This window comes from Electrophorus electricus, chromosome 25 (genome assembly GCF_041902795.1).
Source record: "Electrophorus electricus isolate QZ-2024a chromosome 25, ASM4190279v1, whole genome shotgun sequence".
Lineage (NCBI taxonomy): Eukaryota > Metazoa > Chordata > Actinopteri > Gymnotiformes > Gymnotidae > Electrophorus > Electrophorus electricus.
The window spans coordinates 1,511,800-1,534,464 of record NC_137521.1 but is presented as its reverse complement, the minus strand read 5'-3'; the positions used below and the strand labels follow the sequence as shown (position 1 = coordinate 1,534,464).

At 49.6% G+C, this 22,665-nt stretch overlaps 1 protein-coding gene across 4 annotated transcripts in view; it reads right to left on the bottom strand.

Moving 5' to 3' along the window:
- Positions 1-76: 76 nt before the first annotated feature.
- The window catches only part of citb (citron rho-interacting serine/threonine kinase b), a 35,582-nt gene continuing 12,993 nt past the window's right edge, over positions 77-22,665 (bottom strand). The window contains exons 8-40 of one of the 4 annotated variants that reach the window (XM_035522098.2): positions 22,450-22,590; positions 21,082-21,207; positions 20,518-20,613; positions 20,272-20,388; positions 19,234-19,343; positions 17,429-17,603; positions 16,907-17,104; positions 16,718-16,771; positions 14,148-14,345; positions 12,687-12,880; positions 12,181-12,316; positions 10,158-10,262; positions 9,641-9,781; positions 8,988-9,095; positions 8,375-8,573; positions 8,093-8,266; positions 7,811-7,831; positions 6,993-7,148; positions 6,437-6,617; positions 6,099-6,187; positions 5,826-5,930; positions 5,351-5,520; positions 4,244-4,324; positions 3,954-4,089; positions 3,691-3,830; positions 3,509-3,601; positions 3,122-3,230; positions 2,706-2,834; positions 2,421-2,501; positions 2,219-2,297; positions 1,934-2,107; positions 1,437-1,752; positions 77-1,130 (exon numbers count right to left, since the gene is read on the bottom strand). In XM_035522098.2, the coding sequence (XP_035377991.1) occupies positions 1,107-1,130; positions 1,437-1,752; positions 1,934-2,107; positions 2,219-2,297; positions 2,421-2,501; positions 2,706-2,834; positions 3,122-3,230; positions 3,509-3,601; positions 3,691-3,830; positions 3,954-4,089; positions 4,244-4,324; positions 5,351-5,520; positions 5,826-5,930; positions 6,099-6,187; positions 6,437-6,617; positions 6,993-7,148; positions 7,811-7,831; positions 8,093-8,266; positions 8,375-8,573; positions 8,988-9,095; positions 9,641-9,781; positions 10,158-10,262; positions 12,181-12,316; positions 12,687-12,880; positions 14,148-14,345; positions 16,718-16,771; positions 16,907-17,104; positions 17,429-17,603; positions 19,234-19,343; positions 20,272-20,388; positions 20,518-20,613; positions 21,082-21,207; positions 22,450-22,590 (4,356 nt within the window). In that variant the 3' untranslated portion in view covers positions 77-1,106. Of the gene's footprint in view, positions 1,753-1,933; positions 2,108-2,218; positions 2,298-2,420; positions 2,502-2,705; positions 2,835-3,121; positions 3,231-3,508; positions 3,602-3,690; positions 3,831-3,953; positions 4,090-4,243; positions 4,325-5,350; positions 5,521-5,825; positions 5,931-6,098; positions 6,188-6,436; positions 6,618-6,992; positions 7,149-7,810; positions 7,832-8,092; positions 8,267-8,374; positions 8,574-8,987; positions 9,096-9,640; positions 9,782-10,157; positions 10,263-12,180; positions 12,317-12,686; positions 12,881-14,147; positions 14,346-16,717; positions 16,772-16,906; positions 17,105-17,428; positions 17,604-19,233; positions 19,344-20,271; positions 20,389-20,517; positions 20,614-21,081; positions 21,208-22,449; positions 22,591-22,665 lie in introns of all 4 variants that reach the window. The other 3 variants (XM_035522100.2, XM_035522097.2, XM_035522101.2) reach the window with 3 other exon arrangements.

Here is a 22,665-nt window from a genome sequence, read left to right as displayed (position 1 = left end):
CTATGTCTCTTTCTTCTTTGATCTTATTTTGGTTTTCTGTGTATGTGCTGTGTGGAACGGCATGGATGCAAGAAAGTAACTTTGTAATGTTTTAATGTACTTTAACATCTTTAAAAAAAAAAACAAAACAAAACAAAGTTTTCAAACATCAATATGTATAACAATCCATATCAAGTGGCTACATGACACGACTTCCCAAAACTGAGGAATCGGGAGCTCATGCGTGTGACGTGAACATTCACATAACTGCTTAAAGTGTGTGACACAATAAGGAAGCAGTAATAGTTCTTATACAGACCCTGAGGGCTACTGGACGTTAGTTCACCATACAGAATAACAACATCTGTACAATAAGCAGCGGAAACTTCCAGAAGAGCCCAGTACGCTTCTTGGAGTCAACAGTGTATCAATGAAAGCAAATACTCTGTTTATACTGTATCAACGAAATGCTATGCAATTACTGTAACAACACAAGGACACTTGTAGCGAAGCGCATGACCAGTCTTCGGTTCCATAAGCGTAGAGTTATTTTAGCATAGAGCATATGCAGTACTGAGCGAGGCTGTGTCTCAGCTCTTACAAAATTTTCGGACAAAAAAAGACAGCTTGATTGTAAGCATCCAGCTTGATTGTAAGGACTGTTAGAGCAGATGTGTGAAAGTGAAAACATAAGCTTCTCTGTAGGAAACCTCTTTTAACTCTATACAAACAGATTTTTCATAAAAAATAGACCTGGCTATGTCATTCAACTAGCATACCTTTAAGCTATAAAAGTTGGAATCATATTTACAATGATGATGTGCTCAGAATTATTTAAAGTAATTTAGGGCTGCTAAAGTTATTCGCTATTGTTTACAATCTTCCACTAATCAGGGGCCCTCGTCAAGAAATTGGCATAATTATGCACATATGTGAGCAAAATGTCCAAGTGCGAGTATGTTTGGACAACAGCTTTAAAAAAAAAGATAAAAATGACAACGTGGTTGTGCTCATGGTACAGCAATGGGATGATGGGATAGCTGTGTTAAATGAGGAGCCTGTTAAGTGGCACGTCCATCCGTGCTGGGAGTGGACCATGGCTCTTACTCCCGCTGTCCAGGGCGCTCTCACACTGATGACTGGTCCCAAACCTACACCCGCATCGGGACAGAGAGGTCAGAGTTCAACAGGCTGCCCCGCTCCGCCTGAAAGCGCTAAGCTCAGAACACTAGTGTTACTAACTGAGGGAACAAGTCTCACCAAGTCACACTGAACAGTTACATTTCCAGCAACTTAACTGGGGTGTTTTTGTTTTGTTTTTTTTTTGTTTTTTCACACCTTTTGTCCACCCTAGGCTGCGGTACTAGTGCAATAGCTCGGACCAGTAGCACTGATTGCTTAAAACCTTTCTGCCCCTAAAAGGACACGCAGTTAACATGGCAGTGCCTCATGCGTACCTTGTTGACGGGTGTGAGCTGGGTGCGGACTGAGCTAGTGTGGAGGCGCGAGCGGTCCCTGTCTCTTTCGCGTTCGTCGAACGGCCTCCCTGGCGACCTCTCCCTGCGGCTGTCCAGCACGGTGCGCCCGGGCGACTTCTCCCGGTCCAGCGGCCGAGCCGGAGACTTGTCCCTCCGGAACTCGGTGCGGCCCTCGCGGTAGCGGTGTGGCGTGCTGGGCTCGCGGTGCAGGCCGCCCTCCTGAGCCCCGGGGCCCGAGGCCAGCCTCTTGGAGATGTGCTCGTTGTACGTGGGCGGACCGCGCTTGTTCGGACTGCTGTGGAGGTCGAAGGGTCGCCGTGTGACTAAAACCCACTAATCTGGGCTAAACAACTAGCCCTAATCCACAACATGGTCTATCTCAGCAGACTGAACCCAGCTAGCAACGCGATACATTCAAATTGCTGAATACTGATTCGTGTTCCATTGTAAGGTCAACACCTTACAGAGATCAGTACCTCCTGCTAGAACCCGTCCTCTGGAGCTCCCCGGACTCTCGGACCACGTGCCCCTTGCAGCAGATCACCCTCAGTTTGTTCTGGTAGGAGGACGCAAGGTAGATGGCGCCAGATGAGATGGCCGGGCCCAGGTAGCGCGGGTTTGGGATGTCCAGATGAGCGACTGCAGGAGGCCTGAACACACAGGTCAAGACATCATCAGTGGTCCACGCGTGGTGGGCGTGGCGGTGAAGCAGAATGGCCTTCTGGGTACATTCTGTGATTTCGTTAGCGGTGTCAGCATACCCAAGAGCTGCATGTCCTTGAAGTTCAATAACGTCCAGTGAGTTGAAATAGATCACGAACAGGTATGGCTCTCTGTAGGCTTCAGAACCAAAAAGAGTGAAGCGTTAAAACAGAGACCGAACAGAAGAGCAAAATACCCTCTCTCTGAAAACAGTTGGGTCAGTATTTAAAATGGCACTGGAGTATGATGAGGTAAACCTACCAAACGTCAGAGGAAGACGACTCCATTTGAGCTCGTCTGAGCGTGTTCTTCGGCCATACGCGTCCACAAACACTCCGAGCTCTGCCAGAGCAAACAAATGCGTGTAAACGATTAGATAAGGCACTAAGTCCATCACACACAGGCTTTTGCTAAGAGTTATTTAAACCAGAAACAAGAAGTAATTATGCATATTATGGCAATATTGCGTTAATACTGCCATTTCTCCTAGTCTATAGCACGACGGCTGCATCAACTGACAGAGCGCTGAACACAGGTACATCTGACCATGGAAGCAGAGCAGATATTCCTCTTTCTGAGGGGTGCTGGACACCTGCATGATGGCAATGGGGAAACTGTAGGAGGATGCGTTGAACATGGCGGAAGCCAGAGATGCGTCGTTCTTGTCGAGGAACTCTGTGGAAACAGCACAGGGTTCCTGGTCAGCAACACTCGCCTTACGCTCTCGCCTTGCGCTCTCGTGGCTCCATACCGCTCCTGGGGGTCTGCACGACATCCACACCAAGCGCTTTATCCGCTACGTACGTGCGGATCCGACTAACGGACCACCGCGGGTTCTGACATGAGAAACGAGCGCCCTCCGGCCACCCACGCCCGCTGTAACAGGCCGGCGTGGCCAGGAGAGATAAAGGGAGCGTTAGATGGTTTAGAAGCCGGAGCCGGTCGTCGGGCGGGCCACCCACCCTCCAGCACGTACTGCTTCATCTCGATCTCGTAGAACTTGTTGGTGCCGATGATGATGCTGTAGGTGGTGAAGTGGACACAGCTGCAGGGCTCCAGGGTTTCAATCTCCTGAGAGAGAGACAGACGGCGCGAGAGAGAGAGATCATTAAGAGGGCACTTCTCCATCCCAGTGGGTGGTCATTATGACCAAACTTGAAGGTGAGGATACACTGGAAATAAACGGTGTTTGGAGAATAGCGTGCTGTAGGGACGTAACGGGCTAGCACAAGGTGTTTGTCACGAGACAAACTTGAAATCCATTATCATGAGACACCGGTGTATGTTGCCTTTGGCTCGTGCTTGGCGGAGGTCAGAGCGGGGCGCGCAATTAAGGTTGCAGCACCCACCTTGCGGATGCAGAACTTGCTGAGATTGTCGTTGTAGCGCAGAACCGTGACCTTGTTGGGCATGGCGGCACAGATGCACGAGCCGTTCTCGATCTAAAGGCAGAGCGTGCAGGATTACACCGAGCTCCGAACATAGACCCGCAGTGCAGCAGCGGGAAAAGGCAGCACGGAAGCTCTCTCACCCTGCCTGCCGCGAAGAGATGGCAGCCCTTGACTGTCTCGAAGATGTACGGAACGATCTCAGGCAGCGTGGGGAGGTGGGACTGAGACAGGGACTGCTTCACCTTCTTGATCTCCACCAGGCAAAGGGCCCTCTCGTCCCCTAGAGGACAAACGGGGTCAGTGCATGCCCTGCGCGACAGAGAAACCCCCCCAGTTGTCCCCGAGCGAGTCCAATGCGGCGGCGGTAGCCGGAGGTGGCGTGGGAGAGGCAGGAATGGCTCACCGACTATCATGAGCAGCTTCTCCTGCTCTTTGATGATGTGTATTTGGAACACGGAGCCAAGGCCCGGGATGTGAGTCAGAGAGTTCTTAATGACGTTCAGGGCGTACAGACCCTCCTCCGAGCCCACCAACACAACCTGAGGACGCAGGAAAGACAGAAATACGCAGTAATGAAAATGGCAGATGTTATATATATATATCTGTATATAACATTTATATCTGGTATATAACATTCACCCATAGAATAATATTGGGTATGTGTTTTTGGTTACAGTGCTTGTCCACTGGTACCTGATCAGTGAAGGGAAGAGTGCAGTTGATGTCCAGTCTGTCCTCCCCTTCCAGTTTGAGCAGGGAGTTACCTAGCAACTTCTGCAACGAGATGTCAGACCTGCGACTCATTAACAAATTCACTGGGAGCGCAACGCGTTTGACGATTATCACCTTGGGATATTGGGAGACATGGCACAAAAATGCAAATTACAGAAAGACAGAAATGTGAGAAAGCGTTGCACATAGATTAACGTGGCATAAAGGTACAGGATTAGAAATAATCACAAATAAAGGAAAGTTTATAATCACATATAAGCACATTTATACTGAAACTCTACCTCTCTCTCTCTGTCTGTCTGTAATGGATATATTCTTTTTGATAACAATTTCCTGAACAAACCTCTGAGAGCAGATGCATATCAACACATGCTGGAATGTTCCAGCGCCAGACAACCAGCTGGAATCGAACTATTAATGTCCTAATTATCAGTGTGAGAAGCCTGTTCTGGGTTGTGACTGTGCGGTACGTATGCTGCCCTGAACTCGCCGTCACAGCTGTGCATATAGCAGTACATACACTACTGGTCAAAAGTGCGGACACACCTACTCTTTATTTATTTTCACTATTTTCTACAATTTAGTAAAAGTAGTGAAGGTACGTTCTTAGTGTTCTCTTAACCAATATCCACGAGGTATCTCTCTCACACATGCTGAGCACTTGTGAGGGACTCAAGTTCTGAACGGAAACTATTTCCTAAGGCGGCATTGAAAAAAAAAAAAAAATAATAATAATTAAAAAAAAAAAAAAAAAAAAAAATATATATATATATATATATATATATATATATATATATATATATATATATATATTTATATTTATTTATTTATTTTAAATCTTACTTATATACTTTGTTTTGGAATTGACATATATTGACATATAGGCTATCAACTTTCACCATTTATTAAAATCAAATCTGAGGGAAAACATTAAGATCCTTTTAAAACATACGTCCCGTCAGGTATGTCCAAACGTTTGACGGGTACTATGTGACGCGGTATAAGCCATGATATGTCCACCGTATGGGGGTTTGGGGTGCATCCAGCAGTGCATGGCGTCTCCCTCACCGCGTCTGCCTCAGCCTTCTCGCGGGAGCCCCGGGCGCTGGCCACGATGGCCTCCAGTACGGCCACCCAGCGCTGCTTCTCTGGGAAGCTGGAGCTCATGAGGAAGAGGGTCTGTGCTGGCCAGCACGACGCATGGGGCACCGACTCCAGCTTCAGCACGAAGGGCACGTCTGGGGATGCAGACGCCTCCGTCACACCTCCGTCACACCTCCGTCACACCCTCTACCCAAACCAGCTGAGGGTAGGGCGATGAAACTTTAAAAAGCCAATTCTCTGCTTTCTTTTTTGCGCTTTGCAAAAGCCATGAGATCATCATGAGAACATCATGAGAACATCATGACCATCATGAGAACATTGTGATAACATCATCATGAGAACATCACGAGAACATCATGCCTCGGCCCCGACTGGTTTGGTGCAATGTGCTTCTCCTTCGTGTCTTTGCGCTGGTACAAACCATTTCGGGGGCTCTTACCCGCCTTGGTGGTGTTGGTGAGGTCCGAGCCCCCCACAGCGCTATGCACGATCACCTCCCCGTCCGCCACGCACAGGTCAAACTCGTCCACGGGCTTCACCGACTCTGCAAGGCAGTGCACCACTTAGCACACCACTGCCTCACAACACATCGTGTCTGCGTCAAGCTGCCAGTGCCGCTTAAAGGCTACCATGTGGTGCGCGTGTGTGTGAGGCCCGCGCGTGTATATGTGTATGTGAATGTGAGCGGGCAGAGTGGAAGCTGTATTATTACCTTCTCTGGGCTCGGTGTCGTAAGTGAGGACCTTGTTCCCATCCAGCACCACATATTTCCTCTCCCAGCCCTGCCCGCGCTTCACGTTCCTGGACGGGAAGCAAACACAGCTCAGAGTCATCCTGCCCGCTTAATCCTGAAACAACAGCACGCCGTCATCCTGAAACGACAGCAAGGAATTTCTCATGTTCTCATGAATTTCTCATGTTCCCTCTACAAGTCCAAGGTGTTCAGAAATCTTTACCGTCCGGACCAGTGGCTCCTGCTTTCGCACTTATGTTACCGTCCTTGACCTTAGTCTCCGTGCGGTAACGGAGGCGACTGTAGCGAGCTCTGACCTGGGCTGCTTCATCCAGCCCTCCAGCCTCATGTGGGCGCCGGCGTCTTTGAGCTGCAGGGCCGAGGAGGCGCCCTTCTCCCGACCCAGCGCCTCGGCCAGGTGCAGGGCGTACTCGGTGGGCACGCCGCACGTGGCCGGCAGGTATGGCGAGCATTTCGGGTGGCACAGGGCGTGACATTCTGGAGGCGGAGAGAAAGCACAGCATCAAGACGGGACGAAGGAGTTTTTCTTGAACGTCTGAGAGCCGCTGACGGCTGAGAGGCACTTCTGAACTTCGTTCTGTTAAAGTAAAATAGATTTCAGCGGCGATATGTAAAGTAGATTTTCATTCTGTAAAACGTTCTTGTGCATCATTTCATTGTATGACAGTGCTGAATATTTTTCATTTTTAGTTATCAACTTTCCCTTTGTATTTTATAATTCTATACCATTTTAATAAAGTTTCATTATTATTATTATTATATTGCGAAAAGTCAGGGGGCTGTACTGGCATTCAACATGGTATTTTATTCTATTTAGTTGCGTTTTTACACAACCACATTTGCACAGCCTACCGATACAGGTGGCAGCCTGCCGGGAGAAGTGAACAGTGTCCAGACACACGGTGCACTTGGCTGCCCTCATGTTGAGGCCCTGGGTGAAGCGGTGGGGGGTGTTGTGGGCCCCGTGGGCACTGTGATAGAGCCGGTCCTTCACCCGCCGTGCGTACTCTGCACAGGGAGAAGAGCGCAGCTTAGACACCCCCACGCCACCCTCTCCCATCCTCCCCTGAACGGCTCACGAGAGCAGGCAAAAGCAAGAGACTCCGCGGAACGTTCCGGTGCCCTGCCGGGCATCGCACTCACGTGTCCTATAGCTGACCGTGAGTAGCATGGAGTGCGACATGCAGCTTTTCAACTGGAATGCAGGAGTTTGTGGCATTCCAGAGAGTGGAGGATGGGGAGAGAGTGGCATCATGGGAAATCCTTGAGGGGCGTGGCCCAAGGTAGCAGTCAGAAATAAGCTCATTGGCCCCAACAGACTGCATGGGAGTGTCCTGAAGCTTGAGGTCATAACCCAGTGACAGTATGAGGCTCATTTTTGGAGGTAATAACGTTTCAGTGACGCGTTCGCTCAGCAAATGGAAATGGAATGAGTGATGCCTTATACCGATCGCACTAGAGCCCAAAGCTACTAGCTCCTAGGGGCTGTGCACGGATGGGTTTTCAGCAGATAGCGCAGACCTCCTTCAGGGCATGAACGAGACCTTCGAATTCTTCCGCTAGGACTTAGTCTTGTCTTTTTTTGGCTTTTTTTTTCCGGTCAGCGAGCTTATCTCTGGGGAGAAAGCGAGGAAGGCGGGAATCCTTGGCCTACTGCGCGAGAAACTTACTTTCAGAAGTGGCTCTCCTTTCTGTAGGACAACAGAAAGCACAATGAGCGTGGCGAGACATGACCGAGAAACTCTGCCGATAAGAACGGCCAATCTGGGACCCATTTTGCAAAAGAAACAGAAATTCCTCGCTGAATATCATACGACATATCAGATTCTAGTGTCATTTTCTTACTTTGTTCGGAATTTTCTTTTTTACGTGGCAACACCCTAAAGAACCCTAAAGGCTAGTGTGACCGAGCGGCTAAATCCTTGGCTAGCGTGGGGACGCCGGACGCTCACCCTCGGGATTGGCGTTCTCCTTCCTGCGGCCCGAGCTGGAGGGCACCAGGCTGGGCGGGTTGGCCTGGTGCTCGGGAGACTTGCTGGACTTGGTGGACATCATGATCTGCTGGCGGGCCAGACCGGGGGTGGCGGGGGTCCCGCCGTGTTCCAGCGCCTTATTAAACTGCATGGCTGAGGCGTATAGAAAGAGACGTAGGAGTTAAGGGCCACAGCGGTTTATTAGGGCCGCTGTGCAGTCGAGGTGGAACTACCTGGTCAGGAGAGAAGCAGGCTGCTCACCCTCTCGGAGTTCCATGCGTGTCTTCTGCAGGGCCTCCTCCAGTTCGGAGCAGCGGGCACGCTCCTTGTCCAGTGCCGCCTTCATGTCGCTGTACTGCAGGGGCACGGGCGTCACCACGGGCACGGTTGGCACCGGCGCCTGGCCCTGGGTCGCCAGCGCCGCCAGCAGGTCCTCGCGCCGCCTGCCCCCGAAGAGGCCCTGCACACCGAGGCAGAGGCACAGTGAACGGCCCGGGCTCCCTAGAGCCGCGGCCCGGGGCTGAACGCCACCCGAGCGCGAGCCCGCTCCGGCGGAGGGGCCGGGCCATTCGGCGCCCAGGCACGCTAGCTGCCCCTATCTGGGCCTGGTGTGTCCGCAAAAGCTCCGGTGCGTGGGCAAGGCCTACATGCAAGTTGTCATGGTGCACGACAAACGCGGGACTGCTAATCAATTGGGACAGTACTCCTCTGACGTGCAAAGCTGGACCATACTTACTTACTGGGTTACAGGGGAACCTAATTGGGGTGGGGTGGGGTGGGGGAGTGGGGTGGGTGGGTGCTTCAGTGAGAGGCTTTTTTTCAGCAAGCAGTTAGTCAGGTGGTTTAAGGAGGTGGATGTCCAGCAGACTCTGACCTTTTTCTTCTTAGAGGGGTGGTCTACCTTGGCCTGCAGGAAGTCTATCAGCTTGGTCTGCTGGGTGATGGTGCCCTCCATCTTCACCTTCTCATGAGAGTACGCCGCCTGCGAGGTCAGCTCAGTCTGAATACTTTCAGTACATCAGTAAGTGCACTTTCAGTACATCTGTAAGACCACTTTGAGTATGTCAGTAAGTGCACTTTCAGTACGTCAGTAAGTGCACTTAATTCTGGCATTCCAGAACCTGCTCCAATGGCCATCGTGGTAACAGACATTTCATACATTAAGACAGATCACATATAACACCAGGAAGTTCTGTTGGTGGTGGTGATAAATTCTAACTCATTTTTTAAAATTATGCATTTTATCATGTATGTATTTTATCATGTATGCATTTTATCATATGATGTGTATCGTTTACATGTTCAGAAGTAAATGAGATGCTCAGGCTAACTGTTGCCTAGGAAACATATGATGTTCTAGTTCAGTGTGGGAAAGGGGAGGCTAACTATAAGAATGTACCATCAAAATGACCACGCTGGCTTTTCAGAGTCAAAAACAGTAATATAATAAAAGTGAGGGATCGCTAGACATGAGATGTTCTTTATCAAAGCTACATTTGACTCTGTCACCGCGGGGGGGGCATATACCTGTATGTTCTCCAGCTGGTACTCCAGGTCTGTCCTCTCGGTCTTCAGCAGGTCCGTCTGGTCCAGCGCGTCCTGCAGGCCCTGAGTCAGCCTGAAGATGTGGCTCTTCTGCATGTCCAACTGCTGCTGCAGCTTCGCTTGCTGCACGAGCGCACACACACACACACACACACACACACACACACACACACAGCGATCACTACTTCAGCATACATCAGCTTCTTTGCAGGTTTAGAGCAATATATATGGTTCTGAGACAAAATTGAAAAGGAATCAGGACCCGATTCCCAAATACATCATCACAAGTAGTGGCAGCGGACTCTAACCAAATATCTGTCAAAACTCGATTCGCCGGGTCTTCTGCTTGGTCGCACATCTTATAAGCGGCCCATCAGACTCATGCCACTCAGCTGCCCCACGAAGCCGTACCGGACCCCATCATCCTCTCAGCACTCACACCTGCTGGGCGTGCTCTCACTACGCCCTCACACTCCGCACAGATCCGACGGGACGGTACCTCGTCCACCAGCCTCTGCCTCAGGTCGCGCTCCGTCTCCAGCTTCTGCTGCAGACTGCGCGCGTTCATCTCCAGCATGGTGTGCTTCTTCTCCAGGTCGCTCAGCTAAAAGCGGCGGTGGGCAGAGCAGAGCGGAGCAGAGCGTTCAGGCAAACATGACTCCCAGCATGGCTGATCTATTCTCACCAATCTGATCGAGCTTCTTGGCACTCACTATACGTCTGGCACAGGAGATGACAGAATTGTCGGTAGCTGATCCGATGTCTCCCTAAATATTGAAGTGATATTTTCCCGTAAAGCACCGGCTTGCTGTATATTCACATAGATATGATCTCCATACTGGCACAATCAACAACACCATGCACTGGATCTGAGCAGGGGCACAGAGATGGCATGATATTCCACTTATCTTTCTGGGAGTACAAATACTGGGACTGTAGTAGAACAGATCCAGCACAAACCAGCACTATGGCATCAGATCCAGCACAAATCCTGTTGTTTCCCATCTGTTACGGAGGAGAGGAATGATGACAAAGTGTCTAAGTGTCTACTGCCTACCTGAATCTGGCTTTTAGACTTCGGCTACTAAACCTGTGCATTGGTAAATATCCATTTATGTGGAAAGACTGATGAAAAAATAGTAATATTACTACATTATGGATGGAAAGAGAGTGTAGGTACAAATGAGGTGTTTCTAATAAAGTGGTTGGTGAATATATCATTATGTATTAAATATACAAAGCATAAGCAATCAAAATTATTTACTTAAAGGATTTAATTGTTTTGTTATTAAAGGTTCAGCATCAGAATTTTCCAAAATCTTAAAAACGATTTATCAGAATCTTACAGCTACACTTGTGCAGTTCAAGTTCCTTCACCAGCGTTTCCGGAGAGTTTGTCATTTATATCAGCTGGACTCCAAGCATCCAGCAGAACGTAGGAGGTGTCGGGCGAGGAAGAACCTGGCAGCGTCCTAATGTTTAGGAACACGGGTTTGGGAGGCTCGTAATTATCCGAGGTTCAGTTTTCCATCTGTCAGAACCTTTATGCCCTCGGAGGCTCCTAAACTGTTGGCTCGTCGCTCGGATCGTTTCTCAGCTGATTAGAGTCACACTAGTCACATGACAGGAAGAAACGCTCTATTTAGGTGGCCGAGCGCAGGAGCGCTTTAATGAGTTGGCGTAAGTGAGAGGATGTCCTTCAGAATGTGAGGAAAAAAACAGGCCAGAAAAATTGCATCAGAAGTGAGGAAAATATTTGGCATATGGACAGTTTTTTTGTGTCGGGTTAATGTCATAACTATGCTAGCTGGTTATTGATTTTATTTTGCATAGGCATTCCATAAATAACTGCATGCTGAATGTTAGGGCTCTGAGCAGTGGCACTGGGAGATGCTGAGATAAACGCGGTGGCGGGATACAGTACGGAGACGAATACAGTGTGGAGATGAGATACAGTCTGGAGATGAGATACAGTAGAGATGAGACACCATGTGGAGATGAGACAGTGCGGAGATGAGACACAGTGCGGAGATGAGACAAAGTGGAGATGAGACACCTTGTGGAGATGAGATACAGTGCGGAGATGAGATACAGTACAGAGATGAGACAGTGTGGAGATGAGACAGTGTGGAGATGAGACACAGTACAGAGATGAGAGTGTGGAGATGAGACACAGTCTGGAGATGAGACAGTCTGGAGATGAGACAATGTGGAGAGGAGACAGTGTGGAGATGAGACAGTGTGGAGATGAGACAGTGTGGAGATGAGACAGTACAGAGATGAGAGTGTGGAGATGAGACAGTCTGGAGATGAGACAATGTGGAGATGAGACAGTGTGGAGATGAGACACAGTACAGAGATGAGAGTGTGGAGATGAGACAGTCTGGAGATGAGACAGTCTGGAGATGAGACAGTGTGGAGATGAGAGACAGTGTGGAGATAAGAGACAGTGTGGAGATGAGACAGAGTGGAGATGAGACAGTCTGGAGATGAGACAGTCTGGAGATGAGACAGTGTGGTACCGTATCAGACAGGCCCTCTGCTTTCAGCTTCTGGTCTTTCAGGGCTTGCTGCAGCACAAGGATCTCGGCCTTGTGCTCCTGCACTGCCAGCTCCACAGCCTGCCGAGACTCGGAGCTGCGCTGGTCAGCCCGCAACCTGGCAGAGACAGACAGAGAGATGGAGAGTGAGAGATAAGGTGTGTGTGTGTGTGTGTGTGTGTGTGTGTGTGTGTGTGTGAGAGTGTGTGTGTGTGTGTGTATGTGTGTCTCTCAGTGAGTGTGTGTGTGTGTGTGTGTGAGTGTGTGTGTGTGAGTGTGTGAATGTGTGAATGTGTGTGTGAGTGTGTGTGTGTGTGTGTGTGTGTGTGTATGTGTGTGTGTGTGAGTGTGTCTCTCAGTGAGTGTGTGTGTGTGTGTGAGTGTGTGTGTGAGTGTGAGTGTGTGTGTGTGTGTGTGTGAGTGTGTCTCTCAGTGAGTGTGTGTGTGAGTGTGTGTATCATGCATCAGTGGCCTGGCTCGGCTGGAACCTGTTCTGCTTCTCGCTGTCCAGCTGTCTCTGCAGGTCTCGTGTGCGGCGCTCCGCCTGCTCCTTCTCCTCCTCCAGGGCGCTCCTCCAGCCCTCCCACTGACGCTCCTTCTCCAGCAGCTCGTCGTTCAGCGTCTCCAGCTCCAACACCTGCTCCTCCAGCATCGTGCATGTCGTCTTCAGGGTCTCGATGTTCTATACGTACGTACATAAACACACACACACACACACACACACACAAATACACCCACTTACACATTACCGATTCGAGTCCGGCTGATTATTCAAGATGAATTAATTATGAGGTGATGTGAGGCACTGCAGTCTGTCCTAAGACAGCATTATGTAAACACCAATTCAGGATTCAGTCATTCATTATTCATTGGGAATTATTGATTTAAAGGAAAAGTACCATCTCCCTGTACTTTTATTAGGGAAGTCATCAATCACATTTGCATCTCCTTTCTAAATATGAACTTTATCCCAGTGGACGTCATTTGTTTAAGGTATCCTGGACGGGGCTGACAAGACGGGGACGTGGACTGACAGAGAGGGAGGAGGTGCGTCATACACAGACTGGTTGAGATACTTGTTCGTTAACACACCACCACCACCAAGCGCGGGAGAGAGAGGGAGCATGTAGAGCTTAGGCTGCACGCGCAAAGTGGCAAAGCCATCCAACCAGAACGCTGGAACAGAACGCAGTTTAGCAAAACACAAGCGACTCGTCGGAGCGCAGCCGGTAAGCGAGGAGAATGCATACTGAGTCCATTGTTGGAGCCGGGTGGGCGGAGCCAGGGCGGGGCCAGAGGAACAGCAGGCAAGCCTTCCTGACGTTTCCTCCTAAAGTGCGGAGTTGAACTGGGCAGCCCTGCTTCTCTAAATGATGACCTAAGCTGTCTCAACCATGCTGCTCACGAAACGGGTGTAGCGAGTGAGAGACGGACCGAGAGCGCGAGGACAGAGCGGCGCGCGAGCCCATAGGTGTACGCGCGCTGAGCTGCCCGCGTGAAGTCCAACGCGGCCAGGCTGAGGGGCCCGGGGGGTGTGGATGACGCATCTCTCCTTCCCACAAGTGTCTGTGATTGCCATTCGCCTGTGTTACACAAGCACCAGCACGGAGACTGCACACACCCACACACACTGCCTCCCACATGTGGCAGCTCAACTTCTCGCAGGCACACACACGCACACAACCTCTGCTCTCCTCCACTGTTCTGAAACAAAACAGGGTTCTAACATTACTTGCTAAGCCTCCTTTGTGTTGGGATTAAGGACAGAAGTAGTCTGGTTCGTTCATTCATTCAGTGTATTTGCGCCTGTTTTGACTGCACAGCTCAACCACACTCCTGGAGGTTCTGTGGGATTTGTTTTCTGAAAGGAAAGTCATTGTTATCTTTTCTGATAGCATCAGCAATTTTTCAGCTCCTCTGTGTGTGTATGTGCGTATCTGTGTGTTTACCTGTTTCTGGTTGTTGAGGTGCATCTCCCTATCAGCCACTTCTCTGCGGAGGCGGTCCACCTCCTGGCTCAGCTGCAGTCTCTCCTCGTTCTCGTCCGTGGCCTCGTCCAGCTGCTTGGACAGGTAGAAGTTCTGCCGGTTCAGCTCGCCGTTCTCCTGCGTCAGCTGGGTCAGCTGTTCCTCCAGGTCCGTGATCACCTGAACACGCACGCCACACTCGGAGCTTCAATACGGCCTCTCGGAGGCCATGTTCTACCAGAACTTAGTTACTGATGATTGAGAAGCTGAGAAGCTAAAGGCTCTGGCTCAGGCCGTACAGCCTGTAGGGCGGCGGGCCTGATAGGCTTCGGGTACGTCCCGCTCACTGTGCCTTTGAGGAGAGCAGATATCTGGACGTGCCTCAAATCACACCAGCCTTATGAAAAAAAGGCATCGTCTTATCAACTGTAATCCTTTAAATAAACAAAGGATAAACAAACCGAGTTAGCAACAGCGTGGGCAGAGAAAAAAGAGTGTTAAAGAATATGCTGGAAATCACTTTTGTGAAGTCGCCTTCAGACCAGCAGGGACGGCGCTAATGGAACGATAATGGATGCTCCATTCCTAATGTTCGACGGGCGTTCATTCTCTCGTTTTCCACTCCACACTGCTGAAAAGAGTCTTTTTTTTTAACCCTTTCGCCAGTTGGGTAATCGCAGTAAGAGCGGAGATGTGCATGAGACCGTGGTGCTGGTCAAGCCAGCGGAGAGCAGTTGAGCCGGAATGGGCCGGAGCATAGGAGACCCCGGTTCGGTGCTATCGTTACTGGAGAGGGGCCGGAGCGTAGGAGACCCCGGTTCGGTGCTATCATTACCGTTAAAGGTGCAGGAACACACGCGCTGACCTACTTTCGCCGCCCACTGACCACTGTTTCGCATTCTGCCACTGCGAAGACTAAGACCAAGACTGCTCCCCTGTCACGTTATTGATGGGTGCAAGGAAGCACGGTCAAGCCGCTCAGACGCTCAAACGCATGCAGTTTGATTCCTGCATTTGTTTAGACATATCTGAAGTGCAGTGCAGAAATGGTGCTTTTAAACATGCTTTCATTTAAAGGAGAGGTCAGCTGTTTCACACCCAGTCCTTATGAAAACTGTTTCATCCCACGTTTACAGTCCTACGGCATGACCTCGACTTGACAGCAGCAAAGCTGTGTGTGAGGGAGGTTTCACACTAATAAAAGAGACCTTACAGCCCTCGCTGGACGTAAACACAATTCAGGTGCTCGTCCAAAACCCCATGAATATTCTTTTTCAAAAACAATACTTTATGTGTATGCGTGCCGCATTTCGAATACAAATATTATCACCCTTATGCTTGTGGAGTGTATGGAACCCATGGAATGAATTTGTAGAAATGCAAAAATCAATACAATTTGGTTTGCGGTCAGTAAAACAAGGTTTGCGTCTGTTTGTTTGTTTGTTTTTTTTCTTTTTAGGAGAACATATAAAGGCATGTGCGAATGTGCTTTTGAGTTTACTGCTTTCAACTGTACCGTTTAGTGGGATTTTTGAAGGTTGGCAGAAGAGTGTCAGGTTTCTCAGCGACAGGCAAGCGCGTGTTCCGCGGGACTTTATACGACGGGACACGGCAACTTTAACCAGCTTCGTGCTGAAACGCAGAAAAAGTGCAACCTCGCACCCCAGCTGTAAACCCACTCGTGGGTAAATAACCATAAATAATGGATACAGACCACAGCGGAGTTAACACAGTAGCGCTGGGATCCGGTCGCAGCAGACTGGGATATTGAACAGGGTTGCCTCTCCCCAGTTTGCTGTCCCTGGACTCCAGTAACGCACGACTGCGGGGCCACATCAGCCCACCCGAGGCTACGCGGCACAGAAACAGTCCCCCTGCGAAGGGCTAAAATAACTCAACACGACCAACGACAATAAAAGCGACACAACAGCGCGTTCCCATCCGAGTCGTTACACGCCTCTTCGCAAACTCCAATCAGAACGGGTGAACGGGAAGCACGCGTGCGCGATGCAGAGCGGGCCGCGGCTGAAAGGCGCGCAGGGAGGTGCTGTCAGGGAATGTGGTGCGCGGCTGATCTGGAGCTGCGAAGGCAGTCAAACAGCCTGCGCGTGGGAGGACAGTATAAGTAGGGTAAGTGCGTAAGAAGCGATAGATGGCCGTGCATTAGCTGTGCGCAGCGGTTAATCAAACCGTGTCCAGTGTTTCTCCACGAACTTCCATGAAACAAGGGGCCGCGTGCATACCTAATGTAAGGAGTGAAGTTCACCTAAACGAAAATAACGCTGGAATATTGGTGGCGGCGGTGATGAGGAGGGTTAATTACAAACTGTGATTAAAAGGACATCTGTTAGAGAACTAGGCCAAGTGGGAGGTTTTTCATAACCAGAATGATGCAGGCATATTAACCACGTGGTGGGAATCAGGCCATCTGCGTTGATGCATGCGATATGCCGTCTCAGTCCAGCAACGTCACATTTGTTGGAACGTGTCAATCATCTAGCTCGGCACGCAGGTTACAGTCAGGCAGTTAAATATGAAACTCGGTAACGTACCGCACAGCTGTCTCTCAGGGCATCGAACTTTCGCTGGATTTCATCTCGATGGGCCTTCAGAAACGAGAGCGAAAGTGTCACAGTCAGGAGGAGGGTCTCGTCTAGAGTGTGATTTGCTAAAAGGGCGTTAAACGCGGTGGATGGATTTTCCTTGCTGTCTAATGTCTCCCTGCCCCCAGCACTCCTCACCCGGAGGACGGTGATCTCCTCCTCGGCCTCGGCCGTGGTCTCCTCCAGCTCGGTCTTGGCCTGCTGCAGCTGGCTCTCGAGGGCGTGGCGAGCCGCTTGCATGCTGCTGATCTGCGCCTCGCGCTCCTGCAGCGAGAGTGTCAGCTCCGACACCTGCCTTTTGAGTTCCAGCTTCTGCTCCTCATGCTCCAGGCCGATCTGGAGGGGGAGGGGAGGAGGGAGAGAGATGGACACCCATGAGCCAGCTCAGTGCTTTGTTAGGCTGAATGAGCACTTGGTTCAAAGGGACCATGTAAGAGGTCTGATCTCAACAGCTGGCATCCTGTTCGGTCTCGTTAATGCTCCTGAGAAGTCAGCAGGGCAGAAAGCGACAACAGCTACCGTGGCCGGGGACACCTAGAGCGAGCCCTCGTCCGGCGCACTTAACTACACGTGTCATTATCTGGCTCTTTCGTTCCCAGCTCAAACTCAGCAGCCCCAATCGCGTTCGCTCCCCGTCTGAGTGTGCCGGTCTGCGCTCACCTCCCTGAGCCTGGCCTCCAGTTCCAGGATTCGGCTCTTGTTGGTCTGTTCCTGCTGGCTCATCTTCTCCAGGTGCTCCTCCAACTTGGCGTTCTGCGCCTCCAGCTTGCCTGCCTGAGACTCCAGGTAGAACTTCTGCTGCCTCAGTTCCGATATCATTTCCTCCTGGGCTTTCCTGGAGGACAGCAGTGAGTGCATGAGCCTCTGGAGCTGAAATCAGCATTCCTTATGTGTCCGAATAAATCGGCCTGTGTGATTATGCTGACATGTGAGCAGCGATGGTTGTGGATGAAACGGCACTTTCGCGTAGGTCAGAGTCCTACTAGGCTGGTGAGAGTCCACATTTTTCAGCTTGACAGATCGTTTTCAGTACGTAAGCTAAATATGTGCTCACAGGTGTGTGAAACCGGGTACAAATCATTCAGAATTGTCTGGATTTCTACAGGAATGGAGCCTGAAATTTGACAGGCCCTTCTAAGTTACAATAGTACAATAATGATAAGATATTTAACAAATGACATATTTCACAGTCTTTATTAGACAGCTGCTTTTAAAACTTTACTAGTAGTCATGCCTTTAGTGGTCATGATCTCAGCCATGGTTCCTGCGCAAGTTTCACGACATTTTGGTGCTGGTGTGTGGTGGTTTGTTTGTTTGTTTTCTCCCAAATTTTACACTCGACAAAAGACGCTTCTCTCTCCTGACCACAGAACGCTGCTGTAGGACCAGCGCTGAAGGCACGGGTGAGCTTTAGAGCCCAGCGGGAGGTTTTTGCCTTTGGAAAACCTCGGGCACAAGCTGACGCAACGCTCCATACTTCCTCCTCTCACTTCCCCCGGCGGGTCTGCTCCGCGCCCCTGCACTGACCCTGGTGTTACGCCCGCTCCTCGAGGGAACGTAACACCACTGAACTTCTCCCATTTGTGAACCGTCTGCCTCACCTTGCCTGACCATAATGCACTTGGACGACTGTGTGATGATTGAATGATTTTATTCACGTGGCAAAGGTCACAATCCCACCTGAACTGACTAGAACATCTGACTGCAGTTGGTCTTTTTTTAAAGAGGTTATGACCCTAGAGATTAACTCACTTTTTCCATCATTAATTTCATCCATTTGTTTTGTAAGGTTTTTTTGTTCAATAAAAGTGGTTTAAAAGCAGCACGTTAACAGCATTTGGCAACGATTATCCAGAGCAACGTGCATATTTATCAGTATGACAGGGTGTGTTCCCTGGGAGCCAAACTCATGACCTTGATGTTGTTAGCACACTGCTCTCTACATGCTCTAAGAGGTGATTAAAGTGTGTGTGTGTGTGTGTGTGTGTGTGTGTGTGTGTGTGTGTGTGTGTGAGAGAGAGAGAGAGAGACAAAGTGTGTGTGTGTGTGAGAGAGAGAGCGAGAGAGAGAAAGAGTGTGTATGTGTGTGTGTGTGTGTGTGTGTCTGTGTGTGTGTGAAAAAGAGAGAGAGCAAGAGAGACCAAATGTATGTGTGTGTGTGTGTGTGTGTGAGAGAGAGAGAGTGTGTGTGTTGGTGTGTGTAGTTTGTATTATAGGGCTTACATTATTTATAATCATGACTTTAGATGAAGATCAGATCCTATTTTAGGAGCTCTTCAGGCAGACTGTTTCAAAGGCTTCACAAACTTCACCAACTCACACTCGGCACATGGGAATATGGTCAACTGCTCTGTGTGCCAGGCTGAATGAAAATCAAATTGTGACTAAGCACTGAAGTACTGACTTCAGTGCAGAGGACAGGAAGTAACGAAAGTGAAGCAGCACTCGGCTTCCTACGAGCTCACATGTTCTTCTGCGTGTAGATACTGCTGTTGGCTGCCAGCTTGTTGGCCTCAGAGAGCTCAGCAATTCTCTGCTCCAAGCTTGTCATCTTTGACTCCATAGCATTGATTGTCTGGAAGAGGAAGACCAAGATTACCCATTAACATGTCACACATCTCACATAACTGCTGGTTAGCCTCGTTTGGCTGGCTTCCTGCTATCAAGCACCAGTCTGCAGGTACACAAGCAGGCTTGAAAAATAAGGAGCTAAAAATAATGACAAAGTAATGCAATGAATGTAATACAGTGGCAGAGTTCTATTGACGTCTGTAAGGGTTACCGTTTGGACGGGTGTAAGTGTGTGGTCTTACTGCAGACTGTTCTCTGATCAGCTTGGAAGAGTGTCAGATGTGGTCTTACTGCATACTGTTCTCTGATCAGCTTGGAAGAGTGTCAGATGTGGTCTTACTGCAGACTGTTCTCTGATCAGCTTGGAAGAGTGTCAGATGTGGTCTTACTGCTGACTGTTTACTGATCAGTTTGAATGGGTGTAAGTGTGTGGTCTTACTGCTGACTATTCACTGATCAGCTTGGAAGAGTGTCAGATGTGGTCTTACTGCTGACTGTTCTCTGATCAGTTTGAATGGGTGTAAGTGTGGTCTTACTGCTGACTGTTCACTGATCAGTTTGGACGGGTGTAAGTGTGTGGTCTTACTGCCGACTGTTCACTGTTCAGCTTGGAAGAGTGTCAGATGTGGTCTTACTGCATACTGTTCTCTGATCAGCTTGGAAGAGTGTCAGATGTGGTCTTACTGCAGACTGTTCTCTGATCAGCTTGGAAGAGTGTCAGATGTGGTCTTACTGCTGACTGTTTACTGATCAGTTTGAATGGGTATAAGTGTGTGGTCTTACTGCTGACTGTTCACTGATCAGCTTGGAAGAGTGTCAGATGTGGTCTTACTGCTGACTGTTCTCTGATCAGTTTGAATGGGTGTAAGTGTGTGGTCTTACTGCTGACTGTTCACTGATCAGTTTGGACGGGTGTAAGTGTGTGGTCTTACTGCCGACTGTTCACTGATCAGTTTGCCCTTCTCCAGAGCTTCCTCCTCATATACGCTCTGCTTTGACTCCAGGAGATCCTTGTTAGCCAAGTCAGCCTTCATCTGAGTCTCCAAAACCTGACACCAAGCACAGCAATCATGACTTAAACGTGGCTTAAACATCGCAAACCTGATTACATCTGTAAAAACAAATCAATCCGTTCTTTTGACAGAAGAACGGAAAGTATTGCCTACTGAGGGCACAACCTTGATCTTATCCTCGTACAACTTCTCCTTCTGTTCCAGATGGGTTTCCATGCGCTGGGCTGCGGCTTGAGTTTCACGCAAGTTCTCCTCCAGTTCCTGTGTCGATAAAGAACAAGATATAGCAATTCTTGTTCACCCAGACTGTTGCAGAACAGACTCTGACGCCAACCACGAATGCATGCACAATTTAAGACTGAGACAAAAAAAACCATCATAAATAGCTGAAGAGAAACCTGATTGGCCACATTTGAACAATCTACAGGCATTCATCTTATGAGAACAGACATCAACATGAATCAGCGTGACGCCGCTGATCCTGGCCAGAGGGAGAGAGAGGTCTGATCCATGCTCACAATCTGCCACTTTTGGAACCGAGACCAAGGCACATGGCGCGTGCTGTGGACGTCAGCGGAGGGTGTGGGCCTGCTGCTCAGTCAGGCAGATGAAAACGTGGAGCGTGCGTGTGTGTGTTTGTGTGAGCGCGCGCATGCACGTGTGTCTCTGTGTGTGTTTGTATTAGGGTGTGTGTCTATGTGCGTGTGTGTGTGCGCTTGTGTCCTTTACCATGATCTTGTCAGCCATCTGTTGGATCTGCTGGGACTTGGTCTGGATATCCTCTTTCAGTTTGGTCTCCCTGCGCTCCACCATCTCCAACCTCTTCACCTGGTTCTCTAGGGTCTTCCTGCCATCCTGATCCAACAAGACACACACCACGCTGTCCTGTCCCATTCAATTACGATAAAACAGACCTGAAGTCCTCACTGGGCTTCCACGAGCCCCCCTGCACACATACAGCCTACAATGCACACGGCATAACAGTGCACGCTCACATGCAACGCTTCCTCTTTACTGATGACAGGTCTCTGACTCTAACCCCAGGCTTACAATTAAAAAATAATTGCAGAGTTCTTGATCACCGAGAGCACTCAGGGCAATATGGATCTCACTTCAACTAATGGCATGCATGCATGAGGCACAAGCACCTACAGTAAATATCACTGACTGCATGAAACTGGCCAATAAATGCAACGCCTCCAGTAGCCTAGTGCAGCATCTAAATGCCATCTAATGAAAGGAGTCTTTACAGCGCTGGGCTCACCACACATTCAAAGCATAATGACAAGTCAAGGATCATTTGGAGGCTAACCACTGGGCATTTCGTAAGGGCCAGTCCGCTGCTGTCAAGACTGATACACAGCTAGATTTCGGCTTTCGATAATGAAACGCCTGAACACGTTTAACCCGTTTGCATGCTGTGGCTATGTGTGTGCTTAGGAAGCTGGTCTCCCAAGCCCAGTTTTGCAAATGTAATATGTTCATTTTATCGAATGTACTTGAGACTACTTTAACTAATTTATAACTCACAACCAACATGATTTGTGTTTGAAATATGTGGTCTATAAATAGCATTAGCGACATGCGCCTCGTGGATTTTAGCCAAAGAATAGCTCAGCTATTCATAGGTATTATAACACACTTCACCGATTTTAACCAGAAGAGCAGGGCCACGATCCCGGCATTGCCTGGTGGTTCCTTATTGTGTCCTTCCAGCATGCTACAAGTGATGATTACCTGGTACCACTACGCAGTGGTGCCTTTCTTCTTGGGTTTTGGCTGTCAAATCCCACTGAACGCCACTTCAACTTTATATGGGTAGCATAAAATCAGCCTAGCAACACCTAACAAGCGAACATGACCTGAATCACACCTGAAGCACTTGCTATATTCCTATATTATTAATACTAACAGTGATACTGTAGGATAAAACTCAGATGAAACTGGGTTCTCGTTCGGCTCGCTAGCCGTATATGGAAATGTCTGGGGCAGCCATTCTAAAATTTGCCCTGCCGCTCTCAGTCTTGGCCTTGGGCTCAGGGTGGGGCTGCCCACAGTCGCCCGAACGCACGGACCGTCGGCTGACCCGTGTCTGACCTCGGTCTCCCGCAGACGTCTGCGCAGGCTGTCCGTGGAGTCCTCACGGGTCTGCACGCGCTCCACGTCCTGCTCCAGGCGTTCTTTAGCCTGGCGCACGTTCTGCAGGAGCTCGGTCGCTTCTGTGCTCGCCTTCACTGCCTGAGGGGGAGCGAGAGAACCCGTTGGTCCACGGCAGGAATACCCACAACCCCTTCCTGCTACACCCCATCGGGC